At 38.8% G+C, this 22,733-nt stretch overlaps 1 protein-coding gene across 4 annotated transcripts in view; it reads left to right on the forward strand.

Annotated features, from left to right (window-relative positions):
- Window positions 1-15,011, forward strand: part of pdzd2 (PDZ domain containing 2) — a 74,564-nt gene extending 59,553 nt beyond the window's left edge. For 2 of the 4 annotated variants that reach the window (XM_051894998.1, XM_051894999.1), the window contains 13 exons: window positions 1,163-1,280; window positions 2,991-3,123; window positions 4,671-4,743; window positions 5,043-5,146; window positions 5,573-5,747; window positions 5,842-6,704; window positions 7,045-7,189; window positions 9,322-12,106; window positions 12,250-12,367; window positions 12,694-12,795; window positions 12,993-13,266; window positions 13,419-13,553; window positions 13,721-15,011. In XM_051894998.1, the coding sequence (XP_051750958.1) occupies window positions 1,163-1,280; window positions 2,991-3,123; window positions 4,671-4,743; window positions 5,043-5,146; window positions 5,573-5,747; window positions 5,842-6,704; window positions 7,045-7,189; window positions 9,322-12,106; window positions 12,250-12,367; window positions 12,694-12,795; window positions 12,993-13,266; window positions 13,419-13,553; window positions 13,721-13,887 (5,192 nt within the window). In that variant the 3' untranslated portion in view covers window positions 13,888-15,011. Of the gene's footprint in view, window positions 1-1,162; window positions 1,281-2,990; window positions 3,124-4,670; window positions 4,744-5,042; window positions 5,147-5,572; window positions 5,748-5,841; window positions 6,705-7,044; window positions 7,190-8,080; window positions 8,167-9,321; window positions 12,107-12,249; window positions 12,368-12,693; window positions 12,796-12,992; window positions 13,267-13,418; window positions 13,554-13,720 lie in introns of those variants that run through there. The other 2 variants (XM_051895000.1, XR_007930379.1) reach the window with 2 other exon arrangements.
- Window positions 15,012-22,733: the final 7,722 nt, after the last annotated feature.

Genomic DNA, 22,733 nt, shown 5'->3' on the forward strand with positions numbered 1-22,733 from the left:
TTTTTTTTTTTTTTGTGGAAAGAATTTAATGCTTTTGTTCAGCAAATATGCATTAAATTGATCAAATGTGACAGTGAAGACATTTATCATGTTACAAATGATTTCTATTTCAAATAAATTCTGTTCTTTTGAACTTATTCATCAAAGAATCCTGAAAAAATGTATCACTGTTTCCACAGAAATATTAGGCAGCACAACTGTTTTCAACATTGATAATAATAATAAATGTTTCTTAAGCAGCAAATCAGCATATTAAAATGATTTCTGAAGGATCATGTGACATGATACTGAAAATTCAGCTTTGCCATCTGAGAAATAAATGGCATTTTAAGATATATAAAAATAGAAAAGTGTTATTTTTCAAAAATACTGTAAAAATTGTAATATTTTCATCAAATAAAAGCAGCCTTGGTTAGTATAAAAACTTTTTCTTTTTACTTTACAAAAACATTTAAAAAATCTTACTGACCCCAAACTTTTGAATGGTAGTGTATATAACATTTTTGTAAATTTAGCATTTTTACATTTTAATGTTCTGACCAAAAAAGTCTTTAGAAGAAAACATTATCTCCATATTAAATTTTCCTATCAGCTTCGAAGTTATTGCAACACTCCTTGCCATTTGAAATTGACACATAATATTTTGACACATAATATTTTTTTTTATTTTAAGGAAATTGAATTATTTTAACATTATTTTTATTAGCGTAGACACACACCTGTGCGTCAATATGAATGTGTGTTTAAGTCAAGGGCTCATAATGTGTCCAAAATAAACCGTCCTGCCAAAATGAAAACTTATTCTTGGATCGTAATTCTAATAAATAGACCCTCCAAGCGGCTTTTTTATTATTTGAGTTTTGTTAACTTATTCAGTTCAGGGACACCACATATTTTTCTGACATGAATTATATTATTGCCGTGTATAGGCAAATTATAAGTCTTTTAAATTAAAGACACCCGGCTTGATTTCCTTTTGGTTCAGTGGGTAATTTCACCTCAACAGGTTTTGGATCTATCTGAGGAACCATTAAAACTTTCCACCTGTTATGTCAGAATATCTATAATACCTTTTAACCAGGATAAACACCAGAAATAAGACTCAGAAATCATGCATGAAGTGAACTAAAGAATTTGGCATGTTGTTTTGTGTGTGTTTTAGAGCCAGGTGTGGGGCTGGGTATCGGTGCCTGCTGTCTAACACTGGAAAACAGTGCTCCTGGGATCTACATCCACAGCTTGGCGCCAGGATCTGTTGCCAAAATGGATGGCAGACTCAGGTAGTCTTTTGGTTATATAGTGTTCAATTCCCGCCCAAATTCACGTCTCATGTACAGTAGCTCAATGGTGAAATAAAAATTCATTATTTCTTATTCAAGTCTGTTTGTCAATGTTTAACAGTGGTTAATCAGTGGAAAAATTGACTCAAAGCAAATGTGCTTTTTTAGTTCAGGTACTTTTCTAAGAAAAAATAAATACATTTCTAAGAAAAAATAATAAAATGACTCCATGGCTAATGCAGTGAAATGTCCTAAACGTTTCATGTGGTTAAGAGTGAATGGTGCTGGTTTGTCCGAGTTAGCAGACACTGGACCCCTTTGAGCAATCATCTTAAATTCTTCACTTACAGTTAATTAAGGAAGGGAGCGGCAGGAATGAGACCCCACTAGGGAAAACAATCGCATAGATCTTCATTTTCCCTACAGAGCCCACGATGTGTCTGTACACGTGTTTGCAGCACATTCTTTTTTCTAATGTGTAAAACATCCAATAAACCTCATTTGGGCTTTGCTGTCTACATGTTTGTTTGTGATTCGCTAGAGTTTGTGTGTGTGCGCTTACTCCTGTTTAGATGAAACACCTCACAGACTGAAAAAGAATGTGCAAAAAGCGCCAGAAACCCATGAATGGGGGTCTTTATGGAAGGAGAATGTGGTCCTGAATGTTGGATCTAGTTGTGAAAGTGGTTGCAGCTGTCTGAAGGGAAAGATAAGGCTGTAGTATACTTTCAGACATGTCTATTTTTACAACAAATGCAATTGGGTTGACACTTAAAATACCTTTGGACAGCATACATCAACGGTAATCTCCATTATCATATGGTGTATATTATACTCTATTGCTCAATGATCTTATACTCTTATTGAAAATAAACAGAATAAATCTCTTAAATTATTAGGATTGAGTTGGCTAAAAATACCTAGGTTTCACTCCAATATGGTGAGACGGCGTTAAGTTATTATGCCACCCACAGCTGGAACCAGCATCCAGAAAATATCAGATGTTCCCCTGTGGTACATTCAAGTCCTGACTGAAAGCATATATGTTACATTTGCCAATTTAGGTTGGTAAGATTTCATTAAATGTTGTTGAAAGAAGTCTTTTATGCTCACCAAGGCTGCATTTATTTGATCAAAAATACAGTAAAAACAGTAATATTGTGAAATATTATTACAATTTAAAATAAATGTTTTCTATTTTAATATATTTTAAAATATAATTTATTCCTATGATGGTAAAGCTGAAGACAGTCTTCCGTGTCACATGATCCTCCAGAAATCATTCTAATATGATTATTTGGAGCTTGAGAAACATTTCTTATCAATGTTGAAAACATTTGTGCTGCTTAATATTTTTGTGGAAACCCTTTTCCCTGTGAAAAATACTTTTTTGGGGAAAATAGTTCTTCCCTTAAAACAATTTTTTAGTAGCCCCTCACTGCAGAACACGAGATCCATGGGGCGGAGACGAGTAGGTTTAGGGGGAAAAAAAGGGTAAAGTGGGAGGAGTTGGATCCAGATCCAGGGGGTGGAGATGGGTAGGTTTAGATCCAGGGGGTGGAGACGGGTAGGTTTAGGGATATGTAAAGTGGGAGGAGTTGGATCTGGATCCAACCTCACCCCCTGGATCTCGTGTTCTGCAGTGCGGACCATCTCCAATTTTTATCAGATCATTGATTATAATGGCTAATGTGTGTATTTGTGTATCAGTCGAGGAGACCAGCTTCTGGAGGTTGATTCTGTGAGCCTGAGACATGCGGCGTTGAGTGAAGCCTATGCTATCCTGAGTGAATGTGGACCCGGTCCGGTCAGCCTAATCATCAGCCGACATCCGAACCCCAAAGTAAGAGTCTAACTCAGACACATGTGGAGCCCCATTATGGTATCTTATTTAGCCTCTATATAGAAATTACTGTATATACAAACTGTCATTAACACTTACTTTGTAAAACCACTGTAGCTAATAGTTTAGTTCAGCAGGTGCAACTTCTTTACGCTCAATTCTCAATGGAAAAACAAAATGTAAATAAATATGTTATGTCTGTAGAGAATAATGTAAACGACCCCTAGTTTTTCAGAACCTGGTTTAATTTATGAATAAATACACCTCAAACATCAGTTTGGTGATGTGGTCACACTCCTTTAGTCACAAGGGCCGCTTCCTCTGCCAGACTGCTGCAAGTGGAAATCAAAAGCACCATACACCTGTTAAGCTGTAATTTGCTCCTAGTATGAATCATTGAAGCCCGACAAAAAGTAAACAACATTCCTCTCCCCCTTCTGCTAGCGCGACTTGGTTTTCATCCACTTAATGAATCAAGATGTTGAAAAATGTGCACTGGGGTGGGGTCCAGCGGGAGGTTTTGGTGGTTAGAATATGCTGACTGTTCACTCAACCTGATAAATGAGTGGAGAAGTGTTAGGACTAGCTTAATACTTATTGTGTGTGACACGAGGTCAGAAGCATTTCTCAGCAAGATCATTAATTACTTAAATCTGTATCTGACATATTTTATACATATTTTATGCATGTGTCTGCATGTAGCCTGTGTGTGCAGATGGGTTTTTATGATTGCATTATTCTGTTATATCTTCCTGTAGACTGTAAAGGCTCATGACTCCAATTCAGATGAGCTGTAAAAGTGCTCCTTGGGTGGATTTGTTGTTAAAGACGACCGGATTTTTAAGCATGTTTTTGCCATACAGGTGCATCTGGCGTGAAGTGTCTGTTTTTTGCACTCAAGATGTAATGGGTTTCTTTTATTATTTTACATTTAATCGGTTTTGTTGAATTGAGAAAGACTTGTATTGAAGACAACAATAAAAGTCAACTGAAATAGATCTGGTAAAACCTGATCTCATCTCAAATCAGTTAAGCCTTCTCTAGAAGAGTTGTATAAAGGTAAACAGGGATCTACTTTAAGTGTAGTATCAAAACAACTAGGCTAAATGGTTTACATTACTTAAATGTAATCCTTATACTTTAATGTGAAATGCCAGAAACAGTATCACACATTTCTTCCTTTTTTTTTGTCATTGAATAATTTAATTTGACACCTGAATTTATATTAATTTGTAATTTTATTATTATTCAAGAGTCTCTATTGATTGTAAGGTAATGTTGGCATGGACATGACTAAGAATGGTTACATGAGGTTACATTACTAAATATTGTATTTAGTACATATAGAGCAGAATTATGAAGCAGATTTTAGGCAGGTTATTCTGCTTAAATCACAGTGCCACCTGGTGGTCAGAAATGTTAAATATCAGATCAAGATATTATACTTAATATTTAATCAAGACTTAAACTCAGGATATAGCAATGTTTTTGCATGGTCCATGAGATTCAATGGCTGAGTATCTTATATCATCATCTCTCATCCTCAGGTGTCTGAACAGGAGATGGATGAAGTGATCACTCGCTCCACTCACAGAGATAGTCATTCTTCCCACACACTTGGTAAAGTGCCTTTGCCCTGGTCTGACTGCAGCCACTTTTGACCGTGCTTGTTCTCAGGGCTTTAAAAGCCACATGGTTTAGTTTACAGCTAGTCAAATTCTGAAAAGCTCAATTTGGCTTTGATTTATGATGTTTTGGACTTCATATTAAGTTTCCAAATATTTGTTTTGAAATTCTGATTCAGTTGTAGTCTCTGATTAGTAACTGGAAAATATTGATTTGTACCACATCAAGAAGCACAGCTCTTTTCCAAGCTGAATAAATATAACTGTCATTTTCTTTTGTGCTTTCTTTCACAGGCCTGCCGTCCAAGAGTCCATCTCCCACTGTTAAAGTCAAGCAGGGTGAGGGTAATCCTGCTCTCAGCTGGACCATGAAGAGATTCCTAGAGCCAGCCAGCAGGGTAAACTAGAAGCTTTAGTCTACAGAGGACTCACCAATAGACTTGAAATTTATCAAATCCATACAACTTTCTTTATTTACTTGAAAATGTCTTTGCATTATATAACAAAATACCAAAAAAAGTGCAAAATCACACTTTTCAAGTGAAATATTCCACAAAAATTTACTAGATTTCGAATGATAAAACAAGATATATTGTTTAAAATTAAGACACTGACTTTTTAAATCCACTAAAAATCCCCTTGTGTTTTCTGTCAAAGTCAAGTTACTTCTGAAAAAAGTATTTTGCGTCTAATGCAGTGACATTCATACATTTTTAAGTTTAATCTAAGCATCCAAATACTTTTTGGGTCCATTGATTACACACTACTGAATGATGTTGATCTTCAGAAAGATTTGATTTTGTGTCTTCATCTGACCCTGGCAGCAAGGCTCATTGAGTTCAGAGGCAGAGCTCTCTCAGTATTTCTCAGTTCACGATGTACCCAGCCAATCTTCCCTCTCTGAGACCATGGCGATGGGATCCAGTGACGACGACATGCTGCACTGTAGCCGGAGCTGTAATACGTCCATGGAGGAATCAGCAGCACCTCAGTCACATGGTAACACCACTGAATCTAGTGTCATGCTGATTAAAAAGATCAATCACAGTTTGTCACTAAAACAGTGTGTTTTTCTGTCCTCTTATCGTAACAGTCTTTCGGGATGGTTCCTGTAGAGGTTCAGATAGTAGTCCCACTACCCCAGAATGTTGTAAAGCTTCTGCTGGGGCTGGTCGCACAGTAGACGCGGCCCAACAGCCCAGCGTGGGAAGCAGCCCGAGTTCTGTACGTAGCCCACTTCTCCGTCAGCGCCGGGTTATCTGCTATGAGGATGAGCCCAGTGACGACGAGACTGGTCTTGAAGAGGACAGTGGCCCTTTCCGTCGCCTTCTCCGTGGGGTCTCAGAGAGTGGCCACCATCACCACCAGGAGGAAGACTCTGGTATTGTAATAGCCACATCATCTCTTGAAGTTGATGATGAAAGCCAGGATAGCAGCGAGAGCCACAGACAGCTCGGCAGCGAGCCAGCCACTCCGATCTACGGCAGCTCGCTTGAATCTGAGGAAGGACCTAGCGGCCCTCCTGGTGCCGAATCTCCCTTCATGCCCATTCGCTGTATGGAGGCAGCCGGAGGAACAAACCTGGGCATCAAAAAAGAGCCCCATCGAGAAGGGCAGGAGGTTAAACGCTCACCCAAGCTGGAGCACAAAGCCGTGACTCGTGTCAAAAGCATGATGAGCATTGAGTGCCCCAGCCCTCCACAAAGGGCCAAGGGTGAAGAACCACCTTTACTTCCAGCAACCCCTGCTCAGGTTACACAGAATAGCACACGGCCACCTTGCAGGATGCTGCACTGCAAGAAGGGTGAATCCAGTGAGCTAGCAGGGGTCTGCACCATTGAGACGGTACTGCTCCAGCGTAGTGAGACCGAGTCTTTTGGACTGGATCTGGAGATTAAGTCCACTCCACTCAAGGTGCTGATCACAGGGCTGAGACCAGGAGGTGTTGCGGAAAGGGTAGGTTGGAAATTTTGACGTTTTGATTCATTGTCATGCTTTTTAACATTCAACTGATGCTGCATCAAAGACAGACACTTTTTTTTTTTTTTTTTTTTTTAAGTAAAATGTAAAATCATCATTTGGAAAGTAAATAGCATTCACTTATTTTTCTTTATTTATTTTTCAATATAACCATTAAATTCTTTACAATTCCTATCCCTACTGTTGAGATGATACTTGGTGTCAGGCAGGTGTCCAAATACACACGGCTGTATGTGCTTGGAGGCTTGGATGAAATATCTCCAAAATAAATCTGAGGAATGTATTTCACCCATTTCTTTTCTATCTATTCCTTCAGGAAGCCTCAGGGAAGATGAGCGTTGGTGATGAGATTGTAACAATTGGTGACACCCCTGTGTGTACATCCACCTATCAGGAGATCTGTGACCTCATGCACAACCTGCCAATCACATTGACCTTAGAGATTAAGAAGCCAGTCTCAGGTGAGTAGCCAGCATATCTATTGCTTCCTGGAGTTAACTGATGATAAGTCGATAATAGCTTTGGTGATGGATTTTTTCGATGTATGTCTGGTCATTTAAATGTTCCAAAAGAAGGATGATCCCTTCAAAGGGATAGTTTACCCCAAAATGAAAACTCTTATTTACTCTCCCGTATGTTGTCCCAAACCCGCATGATTTTCTTTATTTAGTGGAACACACAAGGAGAATTTCAGTTACAATGAATGGCGACTGACATTTAATTAAATCTTAAAAAGAACACAAAATAACCATAACAGCACCATGAAACTGGTCCAATATCATTTCTCTCACAAAGAAAGAACTTCTAATAGTGCACAGGTCGTATAGACTGCTTTTATGGTGCTTTTGCATTTATGTTGTCTCTGTTCATTGTAATTGAATATAAATCAGTCTTCAAAAATTCTTCTTTTTTTGTTCTGTGGAAAAAAGAAAGTCATGAGGGGTTTGAAACAGCATGAGGAATTTCATTTTTGAATAAACAGTTCCTTAAAACAATCTATTTTCCCTAATCTGATCAAACATCTTCTGTACACGACACTGGCACACTATACTCACACAGGTCCCAATTTACGTAACCAATCTAAAAATCAACATATGAATTTGCTATGATCAAGAATAGTAGTCGGTTGTTATGTATAGTGTCATAATGCTCTAGATTGCTTGTTAAAGTATTGTCCATATCCCCTCCTCCCTTGCTGCAGACTGTGGTGCTATAGCAGAATCAAAGCTGATTCCTAATTGTATAAACAATATATCACAATTTAGCAGGATAAACACAAGAGATCATTAGGGCAGGTAGATTTGCCACTGCAATAAAGAGATCAGTCTGTCTTTTCCCATGCTGCCTTAAAGAGGTAGGAGTACTACAGGCTTCCCCTTTCTGGCAGTACCCTTCACCAGCTCAAAGGGAACTGCAGACTGCTGGCTATTTGTCAATGGTGACTATTGATTACTTTACTACCGTAGCCACTGTAGATGTGTAGAGTAACAGCGCTAATGCTTTCTAGAGGCTGCTAGTCAATTAGTACCTAGATTTGGTGTTATTGCTCTGACGGCCACATTAAAATTTAAAATGAAAGAAGTAACACATTCATAAAATTTAATTTTGGTCAAAACATTTCTACTATCTCATGCAGAGCAATAGCCTCAAGGAACAAGTGATATACAGTGTATTAACATCATGTGTCTGTCATTGTCTGTCTATACCTGCCGTCATCTCATGGTTATATATGATTGATCATATTCATCATATACAGTAGAGCAAATGCTCATATACATTTATGTAAACATGAGCATTTATCAGCTGTGTGTATGATATTTAGAATAATATGCACGTTGAATGTACCATAAGGTCTACGTTTTTCAGTTATACCCAGTGAAATGCCTTTTGAATGCATGAAATATTTCAGAAGATGTTACATATTTTACATTTGTCTTTTTAATTGTGAATGGAATTTTCAGAGGTGTCTGCTTCAGGTAAAACTGAATAAAGTCTCAGAAAATATGCCTCCAGGATGCCAGTGTTGCATCATTGGAAACAATAAAAAAAAAATCTCTGAAGATTGTCTTTGTTGTCCCCACCAATCCCTGGGTATGAGTGAGACTCACCTTTTTTTCCTCTCAGAGAAATTGTTTCATACTAGAAGTCCAAAGTTGATGGCTTTGAAAAGCACTAATGATCAACAGAATCAGAACCAGTTTTGAATCAATGAAATATCAGACTATGGAATGAATTTCAAGGGTATTGCTATGGTTTTATTTTAATATAATTCTATACGCATATTTGAAGGAGACTGGAAAAGGATTAGTCGAATATTTTTCGAGTGGAATGTTGATTTATAAAACAGGCAATTTGTAGCTTGTCTTGCAGACCTCAGTGGTGCACTTGTGTGGTAGGACTTATCTTGATGTAGAGTCATATCCAGTGATTCTCTTTTACTGTTCTGCCAAGGTTTTTAACTACCTATTATTGATTTGAAGTTGGAATTGTCCTATGTAACGTACTGTGTTGATTAATTGACCTGTACATTTGTAGTAATTGAAAATGGTTTTTGTAATGTCTAACTATGTTGTATTTTTATCCACATTTGCAGCTGTAGATCGACTCTCTAGCCTGATTATGTCCTCTGGCTGTGAGGGCTCATCTAAATTGGAGGCACCTAGACCTCCTCCTGAAGAAAGGAATCATATGGACAAAACTTTAGTTGTGGCTCAAGAAAGCCCTTCATCAGAAACAAATATAAAACAGGCATTAGCAATCCACAACAACATGCCTGTCACTAATATTGATGATGTAATAGCTGAACTGAACTCATCAGAAAGCAAAGAAAAAGACCAAAATGTCTTGGAATTCACAGACACAATTGCAAAAACAGAAGAGTGCAGTAAAGTAGACGACAGAGAGACTGCAGCGCCATCACAACCAAACCTTCTGGATTTCTCTGCACTGGATGTGGGGAACAATGCTTGCCATTTTCCTGTAGGAAAGACATTTTTAAATAGTTACTCAAGAAACTTTAGTAATCTGGAAGAGGATGTTGTCCCTCCAGAGAAAGGACATGGAGAGAAACCAAGTATGTACAGTCTGGTGGAAGATAGTGACTCTGAAAGCGACTCTGCAGACAGTGCTGTCAAAAGAGAGATGTCTCAAGGTCACTGTGAGGGTCCTCAGGACACTGACTCAGATGAGGAGGAGGTTGAGCTCTGTTTCAGCACTGTCAGTCAGCCTGCATTCAGCCAATCAGAGGGCAGTTCTCTGCAAGATAGAAATAGCATTGACAATAGCCATAGTGTTAACAAGACTTTTGCTAGTATAGATTGCCACAATCCTCCATCACTCTCAGCGCAAGACAAGGATTCACAAGAGAACAATCATTCACCCCTTAAGTTACCAGAGACACTTTCCCCTCAAGTTTTAGATGATGTTCTTTTAAATGGGGATAGTGGACATGCTCCCACACAACAGGAAGCAATGTGTGCATCTCAGAGAATACTATCAAACGGCAACACTGATGAAAAATGTGAAACCATTTCAAAGCCTGTTCAAATCTGCCAGACACCAACAGGTGTCACTTGTCCCCCTGTAACTCAAAGCAATCGCCACGTCACCCCGAGAAGTCAAGAGAGGACTGCTAAGTTGCTATCAGATGCATCACTATTCACAGAGAAACTTAACACTGGACAAGTGCCACTGAGGTCAACTGTGTTAGACCCTAAGGCATCAAATTATACCAGTGGCAAAACTAGTGGGCAGGTCTCCTCTACGCTTGCTCCAAAAGACAAGGAGAGAGGGACAGTTCATCCCATACTTGACTTGAAATCATCCCTCTCCCAAAATCAGAGTAAATCCACCACTTACTGTGTCAGATCTTTGGGAACTAAATCCCCTAATGACACCCCTGTCTCGCCCCTGCTGAGAAGTAAACTCAAAGTTGATGATAAAAAGTCAAACACCTCTTCTAAACTCAAGGGTCTAAGTATTAAAAGTAAATCCAAAGACCAAGAACAGACTGTCTGTAGATCACCCAGGGCTGAAAGTCCAGTACACAAGAAAGCTCTCAGCTCCCCAAGTCAGTCTCCTAAACTCCACTCCAAAAGAACCACACCAACTGGTAGCCCTAAATCCACCAGAGCTTCTGAGAAGATCAGGGTTTCTACTTGTAAAACTGACCAAAGTCAGCCAACTGTGACCAGTATTTTGAAGGCAAATCCCATCAACACAACCAAAGAAGAACTCAAGCCTTCCAAGAAGGAGCAAGTCTTGGATCTAAAGGAGCAAGTCTCGAAATCGGAAGTCACCGTCAGCACTCAAAGAACTTTCATTGAGGTGCGACTTTCATCCTCTTCATCGTCCACACCTGTGCTTACACGCAAGGAAGTAGTGAATGCAAGTCACTTAAGCTTGGCCTCAGTACCGGTTGATCAAGTCGAGTGGGAGGAATCCAGTTCTGAACCCTCTCTTGGAAGGCACACCATCCCATTAGAATCGACCAGTTCTTCATCTAGTTGTCCGCAGCATAGTGGTGCTAATAAGTCAAATGAAACTGATGAGGAAGTGTATTGCAATGGCCAGGAAGAAAGTCTCATTAGGAACTCAAATAATAAAGATGCTCCTTCTAGTCTTAAGGCAAGCAAATCCAAACTGTACCTAAGGGGACTAGAACGGAGGAGCTACTCTACAGACACCAGTGGGACTCTTGACCCAAACCCCTTCTCAGTTCGTCAAAGAATCCAGTCCTTTGAGAATCTGGCCAGCTTTGATCGATCTGCCATAAAGTGTATAGATATTCCGTTTTATGCTATTAACTCCAAGCCACCTCTAAACCGGAGGTTGTCTGGGTATGCTGGATCTGTTAGCACTCAGTCCAATGACAGCCGTTCTTTGAGAAGGAGTTTCAGCTCATGTGTAGACAATTTGAGCTCAACTCCATCTCCACCATATTCACAGAATTTGTCTTCCAGTTCCACCAACTCTGAACCAACTCCTTCGACCCAAACCACAGAAGATGTAATGAAAGAGAAGGTAAGAAATAAGGCCTCTCAGAACCAGGCCACCGTCAACATGCCACCAGTACTGCGCTCCCGCAATGCCCGTGCCCATGGAGGCCTGTCACGCTCCAAATTGAGAGAGATAAGGGCACTGAGCATGCCTGAACTGGACAAGCTGTGTACTGAGGATTTTACCAGTGACCCTGGAAATGTGATCTTTAAGACGGAGCTGGAAATCCACCCTCGCAGGTCCATAGACCCAGCATCACATGGCCTGCAGTGCACCATGATGACCAGGGTGAGCAGTGTTGACACTGGGGCTCTTGATTCAACCAGTAACGGGGAGCAACATGAAGGCCAGGTCACAGGGCTCTCATGTTGGTCTATAAGGTGTGTAAAGACCTGTTTATAATGTGCAATGAAAAGAGTGTGTGTAAAGTTGATAATAGATGGATATTTTTAACAACCATTGGTTGATAACGTTTTAACACATTCCATACATTTAGCTGATATCGGTTTCTCTCCTACGACAGTTTGAAAGACCTTGAATCTTCTCCTTTGGACCAAAATAAAGTGCAAGATCTTCTGTGTTCCCTCACAACCAAAGTGGATGTGACAAGTCTCATACAGGAAACAAACAGTCTTTCAGAGGTAATTTATCAGGTCTTCAGGCTTCAGTTTAGAGAGCTAATATTTTAAGCATAAAGACCATCTGGCATTCTGATGTTTCTTTTTAAGGGATGGGGAAGATATGCCTTCAGATGTAGCACAAGCAATTACAGAAAATCTTTTGTTTTGGCTTATTAATATTTATAAAGCTCACAATTGTTACTTAACTGTCACTTTTTTGTCACTTATTTTGCTTTATTTTGTCAGTGTGTTTTCAGTCATTGTTTTTATGGGCCATATTCATAGCTTCATATATTTCTTTTAATTTCAAGAATATTAACCAGTCTTTCGTTAATCTTTTTATCTAGGTTAAAGATGACATTTACTTTGTGATCTTAACCAAAGAGCAGGGATCTGGACTGGGTTTCAGCATCGCTGGAGGAGTAGATCTTGAGCAGAAATCTATTACTGTAAGCTTTTTTTGCTTAAAAATAAACCTAAAAATAAATAAATGGAAAATTCAGTAGCCATTTTCAGTAGCATTTTTAATTACACATTGTCACCCCCTTGTGGTATTTAAATGAACCAGTAGTTTTATATAGAGTCAACTATTAAAGTTACCTTCTAAACTAAGTTAGACTGAAATGTTACGTTTCTTTTGTCGCAGGTCCATCGGGTGTTCACTCGAGGGGTGGCAGGGGTGGAAGGTACCATTCACAGAGGAGATAGGGTTTTGTCGATAAACGGGACCAGCTTGAGTGGGATCACACACGGAGAGGCACTGTCCTGCCTTCACCAGACCAGACTGCCGAGACAAGCATTAGTTATCATCCAGAAAGGCAAGAACACTGAGCCAATATCAACTAGACAAGAACTTCCTCTTCAGACTGTAGTCTGCCCATCTCCTGGCCATAGAGTCAGTATCAGGGAACATAAAACAAGTGAGTGTCTGGAGTCATTATCACTCTCATGGCAAACATTAACTCGTTGTCAGTCATTAACTTGTTGGCTGTTGTTTGATGAATTTTATAATTCGGTAATCTCCAGAAAAATGACTTTTTCTGTTACTAATTGGCTGCTTGCTGTGTTGTAGGTGTGGAAGTGGGGCCAGACGGGGCTTTGAGTGTGGAGTTACAGAAGACTACAGCTGGTCTAGGGTTCAGCGTAGATGGAGGCAAAGCATCTGCCCATGGAGATCGACCTCTCTACATAAAACGCATTTTCCATGGTGAGTGCTCTACTTAATCATTTAAAGACGTCCACCAGGGGGAGACAGAGGGTGTAATCTATGCATCAAGAGAAAGCTTAGCGCTAGCCCATCCCTGAGCACAATAAATGAATAGTGAAAAAGGAAAGGTGAAAAGTTCAAATTGTGTGTTCTCTGTCTCCACTCAGGAGGAGCTGCTGAACAGTCCCGGGTCATTGACGTCGGAGATGAACTTCTAGCCATCAACGGCAGGTCTTTGCAAGGCCTTATGCACTATGATGCCTGGAACATCATTAAAACGGTCTCTGAGGGTCCTGTTCAGTTAGTCATCAGGAAACCCAGGACTTCAGTATGACATCTGATCTATCTGCACGTGTTGCACGTTTGTGAGATGCCAAACTGTGGTGGACTCTAATTGTACATAGACTTTGCATTGCTTTTATATGTGTTTGTTACAGGATCCCTATGATGAAGAATTTGTTGCACATTGATTTTTATACAAACCAAGGCTTCTGCAGATTTGCGGTGGACTTATGTGGGCTTAAGGTGTTTTAGTATGTCTTTGAACTTTGTGCTTTATGACTTTTTAAAGACGTTTAAAGCCTAATTGTTAGAATTATGAATTTTGTTAATAACTGCATCCCTTGTATAATATATTTTGATTCCAATATTACAAAAATTGTTTTATACGTACAGCTCTGATTATAATGGTGATAATGCAAACCACTAAAGAGTTTGTTCACTCTGCCTAATCTGATGATTAAGTCAACATATATATCACACTATGTGAATCATAAAGTGAGCTTTTGTTTTGAACTGGTTTATGAATTATAATGGATTTGTGGAAATTTTTTTTTTTCTTTAATCTCTGTTATCGTAGTAATTTACGAGTATTTTTATTGTTCCTCTTGATGATTCCATTTTTGGGAGGGGGTGGGGGGTGCTATTGATTAATTATTTTATCTTAAAGGTGAAGTGTGTAATTTCCCAAACAGGTCTCCCAAACACTCCTATCACCCCCATCTGCCAGGCCATTGTACAGAAAAACAGGGAGTCCAGTTTACACTCACTTCACCTTAAATACTTGAATTCAGTCTATTTGTTAAAAATACTAATTCACAAATCTGGTCATTCAAAATACAATCATACAATGAAAATAGTCACCTAAACACACTTTAATTTGACTGAAATAAAATCATGACATTTCAGGTCTTTCGGTTATGTTTGATCATATTCTTTCAGCTGTGAATATTTTCAACAAAGTTGTCTCCTTGATAACATGTATTAGTGCTGTTATTATATTTTACTTGAATTGTCTGTGTAAATATTAAGGTTCCCACTGATATTATTGTAATTTAATTTCACTGAGTGTTAAGCACAAGTGTATTAACTAAAGTGTATATGAAAAAAGCAATCATGAATTTTTCTGTTGTCAGACTTTCTGCCCTTGTGAATAAAGACATCAGATATTTTGTAATATGACTGAAGTAGTGTTTGGTGCTAAACACACTTTTTCATTGACATAACATTATCATAAGCTAAAACGGTCTATGCAAATGATCCCCCCTTCCTATGAATGTTTTTGCTTGGTACAAAAGTTTAGTACACTGCAAATGTCACAATCTTTTTTCCTCATTGGCTGCTGTTTATTTGGCTCAGACTTGAATATGGCATTTGTGCTATGGAATTCCATATAATATTCCATAGATATTTTACTATTACAAAATGATAACATTTACATTACTGTTTAAAAGTTTTGGGGCTGTTAAGATGTTTTTGAAAAATGCTCACCAAGGATGTGTGTTTTTAATCAAATATAAAGTAAAAAACTAGTAGTATGAGATATTATTACTATTTAACACAACCGTTTTCTGTTTTAATATACTTTGAAATGTAATTTATTCCTGCGATGGCAAAGCTGAATTTTCAGCATCATTACTCCAGTAATGAAAATGCATTTATTTAAAATAATAGTTTTTTTTAATAACATTATAAATGTCTTTACTCTCATTTGAGATCAATATATGTCCTTGCTGAATAAAAGTATTTTTTTAACTCTAACAGCAAACTGACATTTACAAATGTGCTTTAAAATATTTAATCTTGAACCTTTCTCTTGATTGCTGCTGCAATTTTGGACATAGTTAATAGCGTCTTATAATGGATGAAAAGAGAATTTAATGGCGTGATGTCATTTTGGTAGAGGACAGTACTCGACATTCTTTTCATCAGCCTGAGAAAGCATTTATAGCTTAAAACAAAATGGTAGGCATATTTATGCCACTAAATCAGACTGATTGGAACATTAGCCACAATATTATTTTTCAGTTTCACTTCATTTCTACTTCTTAATGCAAGACCAGCACAGCAGCACACAGGGACTCTGTGAAGGGGGGACTGTTTGCATCTCTTTCCAGCCCAGATGGTGGCCACAGTCTCCTGGGAACCGTCGCTACCTCAGTCTACCTGCCAAGAGTTCAATAATCGCTGGCAGACATCAATCTCCTCATAATACACAACTGTTTTCTGTCAATGTCCTTCTATGATTCCACTATTGCAAAAAGATCTAAACATGGAAACTGCTGCTGTTACTGAGTTGTAGCCAGTTTGCCAGCAGACAGAATATGCAGGGCTATCACAATACACAGCAGGTTGATGTAACCATTGAAACAATTGTCTGTAAACACATGAATATTTATCTTCTATACTGCCAGGTGTCAACAATCTGATCAAAACTGTTTTTAACCAGTCTCTGATAGGAGAGATTTACATTTAACGATAGCTAGTTACATAGCCTAGTTACATAGTGGCTTGTGGTACACACTTTCACATTTCACTTTTCACATTTTAAAGACATTATTCAGCTCTCCAAGAGAAGTAATATAACCAATATGTTCAGTTTGTGTTTGGTAATGATGTTAATTATGCCACTTTTGTCATTTAACAGTGTAAGGTAGCAAAACTATTGCAGATTTGCATAGCCTGAGGCTCCATGGGTTCAACTGTCAATTACAAATAAGCTGACACTTGTTGAAATGTCACAAGTTTCAGTTCTCACCCATTTCCTGTTCTCCATTTAAAAATCATGTGATCAAAAGCCACAAAAAAATGTGTCAAATTCCAGTCAGCAGAGGAAAGTGTGACATATCATGCCTAGGCTGCAAACTCCAATAGATAATATACATTATTTTATTTATGCGCGACTTAAAATCCATGCATTTTGACAAGACAGCGGTGAAACCTTCGATAAATAACTTTTGGATGTGACATGTATCACAAATCAGACAAAGAGATGAAATGGCAGCTGTGTGGGTGGGTACAAACTCTTTGACAGGACCCTTAGAATGGAAAAAGTGAGTAGGCTTATAAAAAATGAGGGGTGTTCAAAAGACCACCAGACAAAATGCTCACAAATTTGTTTATGAGGATAGTAATCCTTAAATCTTAAAGCTTTCTGTTTATTTCCAAGTCTAAATTAGGTTTTAAATCCCAGATTTTCAATGTGATCTTAGACTTCAATGCAGTCTTAGAAAGAAAAAAACAAAGAAAGAAAGAAAGAAAGAGAGAAAGAGAGAAAGAAAGAAAGAAAGAAAGAAAGAAAGAGAAAGAAAAAGAAAAAGAAAGAAAGAAAAGAAAGAAAAAAAGAAAAAAAGAAATTGTTGCTTGTTTTTGTTATGGTTGACTTGTTTTTAGCATGCCCTTACAAAAAAGAAGTTTATTCAAGTGTGCTATTAGTATACTTCTTTTAAACTAAAAATAAGAAAGTATGCTTTTGGTCTACTTTTTATGTACTTCTGAGAAATATACTTAAAATTACAGTTAAGTATACTTGACTTATACTGACAGAAAAGTCTAAATATATTTGGCCTATACTTGTACTCAATCTTTTGATCAAGATATAACCTACTTAATAGTATAATTAAGTAGCCAATTCTAAGTATACTTGGCTTGTAGTTGTGTTTACTCTTTTAATTGAGTGCCTATTAAATACTTTTTTTCACATAATTTTACATACTGTCTTATAAACTTACATTTTTTAAAAAATATTTATTTATAAAGAACATAGGCTATGTTCCTAATTCTGATTATGTGAATTTTTGTGTAGTCCACTGGTAGTGTACATAGGAATTTACTTAAAATCTACTTAACTCTTTCCCCGCCATTGACTGAATTTTCTGGCAATCCATGTTTTTACTGTTATATGGTATGGGGCTCTATTATTCATCTTCTGAAAGAGTACAGAATCTCGGGTTCAAAACACAGGATAAGCAGAAGCAGAAACAAGCGAAAGAAGGCCCTCCCTTGGCTCTACCTGGGACCATTGTCCTTGCTGCTCCACCAGGCTCCCTCATCCCTCCAGCTCCACCTTGGTCAGACATTGCTCTGCCTATACACTACAGACTTCCTAGCCTTCAGGTATGCTTCGTCCCTCCACCCCTTTGTCTCCATCAGGCTCTGCCTTCCCTTCAGCGCTGCCTTGGTCCTCAGTCCCACTGTCTCCTCCTCAGTCCTCTGGTACTCTGGCTCTACCTCGGATGCTCGTCGCTGAGGCTCCAACTAGGTTTTCAGAGCCATCGGTGTCACTTAGTCTAATCGGCTGTTCGTCTTCACATGGGTTTCCATCTCCATCAGCTCAGTCTCCGTCAGTCACCCCCCCAAAGTTTAGCCAGACATGACTCCACCATGGCTCCTCCCTCAACTCCGCCACGGGCCTTCGTCCTGGCTGTGCTCTGGGTCCCCGCCTGGATACTCCTGCTTTCCTCTCCTCCCTGGCTCCTCCCACTGTCATCACTGCCCTGTGGCCAGTTGCTTAAACTGCTACTAGTCTTAAAAGTAAGCCAACTCATTTTTTCCCTCAAGGCTGAAAACATTTTTAAAGTCAGCTACATAAAAAGGTAGTTTGGTCTACTTTGAAAAGGAAAGGTAAGACTGATTAAGACTGATTGTGTCTTAAGAACTAGTTTGACCAGTCTTAACATAGTGGCTAAGTTTATGCAACTGGCCCCTGGTTTTTCCCACCGTCACCTTCTCCTGTTCCCTGCCTGCTTCACATTCACCTCTAGAGCCCCACCCTCAGTTGGACTATTACAGCACGAGGACGTTCTTTTTTTTTTTATTTTATTTTTTTTATTCACTACCATGTTCCCTTTTTGCCTGTTTTCTTTTCTCCCTGTTAGTTTCCTTGGTTGTTAGTCCATGCACCTGTTTCTGTTCAGCTGATTACCACTCCTTGTGTATTTAAGCCCTTAGTTCTCCCCAGTGTTTTGTCTTGCGTTAATGTTGCATGTTTGGTTAGTGGTTATCATTCCTGTTCCTGTATTTTCCTGAGTGTCAGTTTATTAAAGATTATACATTGAATTCTCCGTTGTCATGTTTACTGACCAGCATACAGTGGGTACGGAAAGTATTCAGACCCCCTTAAATTTTTCACTCTGTTATATTGCAGGCATTTGCTAAAATCATTTAAGTTCATTTTTTTTCCTCATTAATGTACACACTGCACCCCATATTGACAGAAAAACACAGAATTGTTGACATTTTTGCAGATTTGTTAAAAAAGAAAAACTGAAATATCACATGGTCCTAAGTATTCAGACCCTTTGCTCAGTATTTAGTAGAAGCACCCTTTTGATCTAATACAGCCATGAGTCTTTTTGGGAAAGATTCTACAAGTTTTTCACACCTGGATTTGGGGATCCTCTGCCATTCCTCCTTGCAGATCCTCTCCAGTTCTGTCAGGTTGGATGGTAAACGTTGGTGGACAGCCATTTTTAGGTCTCTCCAGAGATGCTCAATTGGGTTTAAGTCAGGGCTCTGGCTGGGCCATTCAAGAACAGTCACAGAGTTGTTGTGAAGCCACTCCTTCGTTATTTTAGCTGTGTGCTTAGGGTCATTGTCTTGTTGGAATGTAAACCTTCGGCCCAGTCTGAGGTCCTGGGCACTCTGGAGAAGGTTCTCGTCCAGGATATCCCTGTACTTGGCCGCATTCATCTTTCCCTCGATTGCAACCAGTCGTCCTGTCCCTGCAGCTGTAAAACACCCCCACAGCATGATGCTGCCACCTCCATGCTTCACTGTTGGGACTGTATTGGACAGGTGATGAGCAGTGCCTGGTTTTCTCCACACATACCGCTTAGAATTAAGGCCAAAAAGTTCTATCTTGGTCTCATCAGACCAGAGAATCTTATTTCTCACCATCTTGGAGTCCTCCATGCGGGCTTTCATGTGTCTTGCACTGAGGAGAGGCTTCCGTCGGGCCACTCTGCCATAAAGCCCCGACTGGTGGAGGGCTGCAGTGATGGTTGACTTTCTACAACTTTCTCCCATCTCCCGACTGCATCTCTGGAGCTCAGCCACAGTGATCTTTGGGTTCTTCTTTACCTCTCTCACCAAGGCTCTTCTCCCCCGATAGCTCAGTTTGGCCGGACGGCCAGCTCTAGGAAGGGTTCTGGTCGTCCCAAACGTCTTCCATTTAAGGATTATGGAGGCCACTGTGCTCTTAGGAACCTTAAGTGCAGCAGAAATTTTTTTGTAACCTTGGCCAGATCTGTGCCTTGCCACAATTCTGTCTCTGAGCTCTTCAGGCAGTTCCTTTGACCTCATGATTCTCATTTGCTCTGACATGCACTGTGAGCTGTTAGGTCTTATATAGACAGGTGTGTGGCTTTCCTAATCAAGTCCAATCAGTATAATCAAACACAGCTGGACTCAAATGAAGGTGTAGAACCATCTCAAGGATGATCAGAAGAAATGGACAGCACCTGAGTTAAATATATGAGTGTCACAGCAAAGGGTCTGAATACTTAGGACCATGTGATATTTCAGTTTTTCTTTTTTAATAAATCTGCAAAAATGTCAACAATTCTGTGTTTTTCTGTCAATATGGGGTGCTGTGTGTACATTAATGAGGAAAAAAAATGAACTTAAATGATTTTAGCAAATGGCTGCAATATAACAAAGAGTGAAAAATTTAAGGGGGTCTGAATACTTTCCGTACCCACTGTATATTAACAGATATACCACATATATTGGACAGTCACCTCCGATACCAGTTTCTCTAAATTGTAATGTTGACATGCATTCTCTGTAAAGCTGCTTTGAAACGATATGTATCGTGAAAAGCGCTTTACAAATAAATGTGAATTGAATTGAATATTAGTATACTTACTACATAAAGTATACTTAAAAATATACTTGAACCTTACTTAATAGAATGAACTTGAAGTGTACTTATTTTTTTGTAAGGGATTTTAACACCACTGCTAAATGAATGCATATTAATGACCATTTATACTAACAAAATAAACTTCTAAAACTAACATGTTTTTCCCCACTGCCAAGCACGAAATAGTCCAGAGGGAAACAGCCCTTGAAATTTTCCATTTCACTGTCTCACGCTTTTAAGTTATCTGACATGTGAAGTTGACTTCATCCTTCCCCCTTGGGAGTCCTGTGCCCCTACTCAATCTCCTTTGTTCCTTTTTCAAAGAAAGACTTTTTTGTCATTCAGCAAATTAACTTTCCCTAAAATCTCTTGCTCTTTCTTGATGTGTGCCCTCTTTGGTCCTCAGAACATCAAACAGAGCCCGTTTTTATATTCAGATTTTAACCTCTTGGTTACAAGAGATGTTATGTGAATGTTTTGTTATATCAGGAACACTATAAAAGAAGGTTTCTAGGGTAGTGGTTTTCACCTGGTTTTGCTTCATGACCAATTGACAGTGGTGACCCAAAATAGAAAAGGTAAAATTGCATTGCATAGGCCCAACAATATGCAAAATTATTAACATAACATAGATTAAATAGGAAAATGGACAATTTTGTAAAAGCATAAAGGGTGATTTACCTGGCTAAAACAGGCAATTGACCAAACACTATTAGTATAAGCCATATTACCAAGAGACAAAATAGCATCAGACAGAAAGCTGTCTGATTGTTGTTATTTGAACTTGGAAATGAACAGAAACATCAATATACCTTTCGCTAAAACAAAGCAATGAAGACTCCCTCTAAAAGGTCAAGCTGATTTATAGATGATCATGAACTTTAAATGTGAATCAAGACTTCTCGAGGTTGACATACAGATTTGTGTAGCAGGAAAAGTTTTAAATCAAAATGAGATGAGTCATTTTGGAGTCATTTACAGTTTCGGCTTACATTGTATACAGTATCACAAACTCCATCAGGAATCGTCCTGATGATCAATGTCTCTGTCTCCTCACTGTGTGTCACAGATTGGTGCTTCCTGCAAGCTAAGCTAATGGATTACATCACTTGCAGTCATGGATATTTGGAATGCTGGTCTCATTCCAGAGTCAGTCTGCAGGGAGGGAGGGAAGGGAAATGAGACCATCTCCGGCAAATAAATGAATCCCTAACACATTATACACATGCATACCCACTGGGTGAGAAGTGGCTCTTTGCCTACCTAACCGTGACATCATTGCACATATGGGATCTAAATGCTCATTCAACATATTGTTTTTGGATAAAGGGTGGCAATTTTTTCACCAGTCCCTTCATCCTTAGACTTTTAATTTTGCGAGACATCAAGTCCCAGATTGCTAATGTTGTTTATGCCAGAAATATTGTAGAACTGAGCCACCTGAATAAAAAAGGTCCGTCACACACACATGCACACACATTTACTTAGCTATCTACAGTAAATGGGGACATTCCACAGACGTAATGGTTTTTATACTGTACAAACTGTATATTCTATCCTCTTACACTAACCCTACCCATAAACCTACCCATCACTGAAAACTTTCTGCATTTTTAAAAAGCCTTTAATTACTTTATTTTTACACCAGTTTTACAAATGAGGATATCCCTAAAGGGAGGTTTTTGGAAATTTGGTCAGGTTTTCGTCACTTCTGGGTACAAATTTGTCCAAATTTGTTTTTAAACCTTTCGGACACACTTCCCGTGTCCTCGTAAACCATGTTTATGTGGAATTATGTCATTATACACATTTGTTTCTTCATAGGTGTTATATTAGACAGCAACTTGTCCTTTGAAAATCATATTTCATATGTTACAAAAACAGCCTTCTTCCACCTCAGAAACATTGCTAAGATACGGAATATGTTATCTGTTTCTGATGCAGAAAAGTTAGTTCATGCTTTCATGATGTCTAGACTAGATTACTGTAATGCATTACTAGCTGGTTGCCCTGCTTCCTCAATAAACAAGCTACAA

Source organism: Ctenopharyngodon idella, chromosome 5 (assembly GCF_019924925.1).
Source record: "Ctenopharyngodon idella isolate HZGC_01 chromosome 5, HZGC01, whole genome shotgun sequence".
NCBI classification, from domain to species: domain Eukaryota; kingdom Metazoa; phylum Chordata; class Actinopteri; order Cypriniformes; family Xenocyprididae; genus Ctenopharyngodon; species Ctenopharyngodon idella.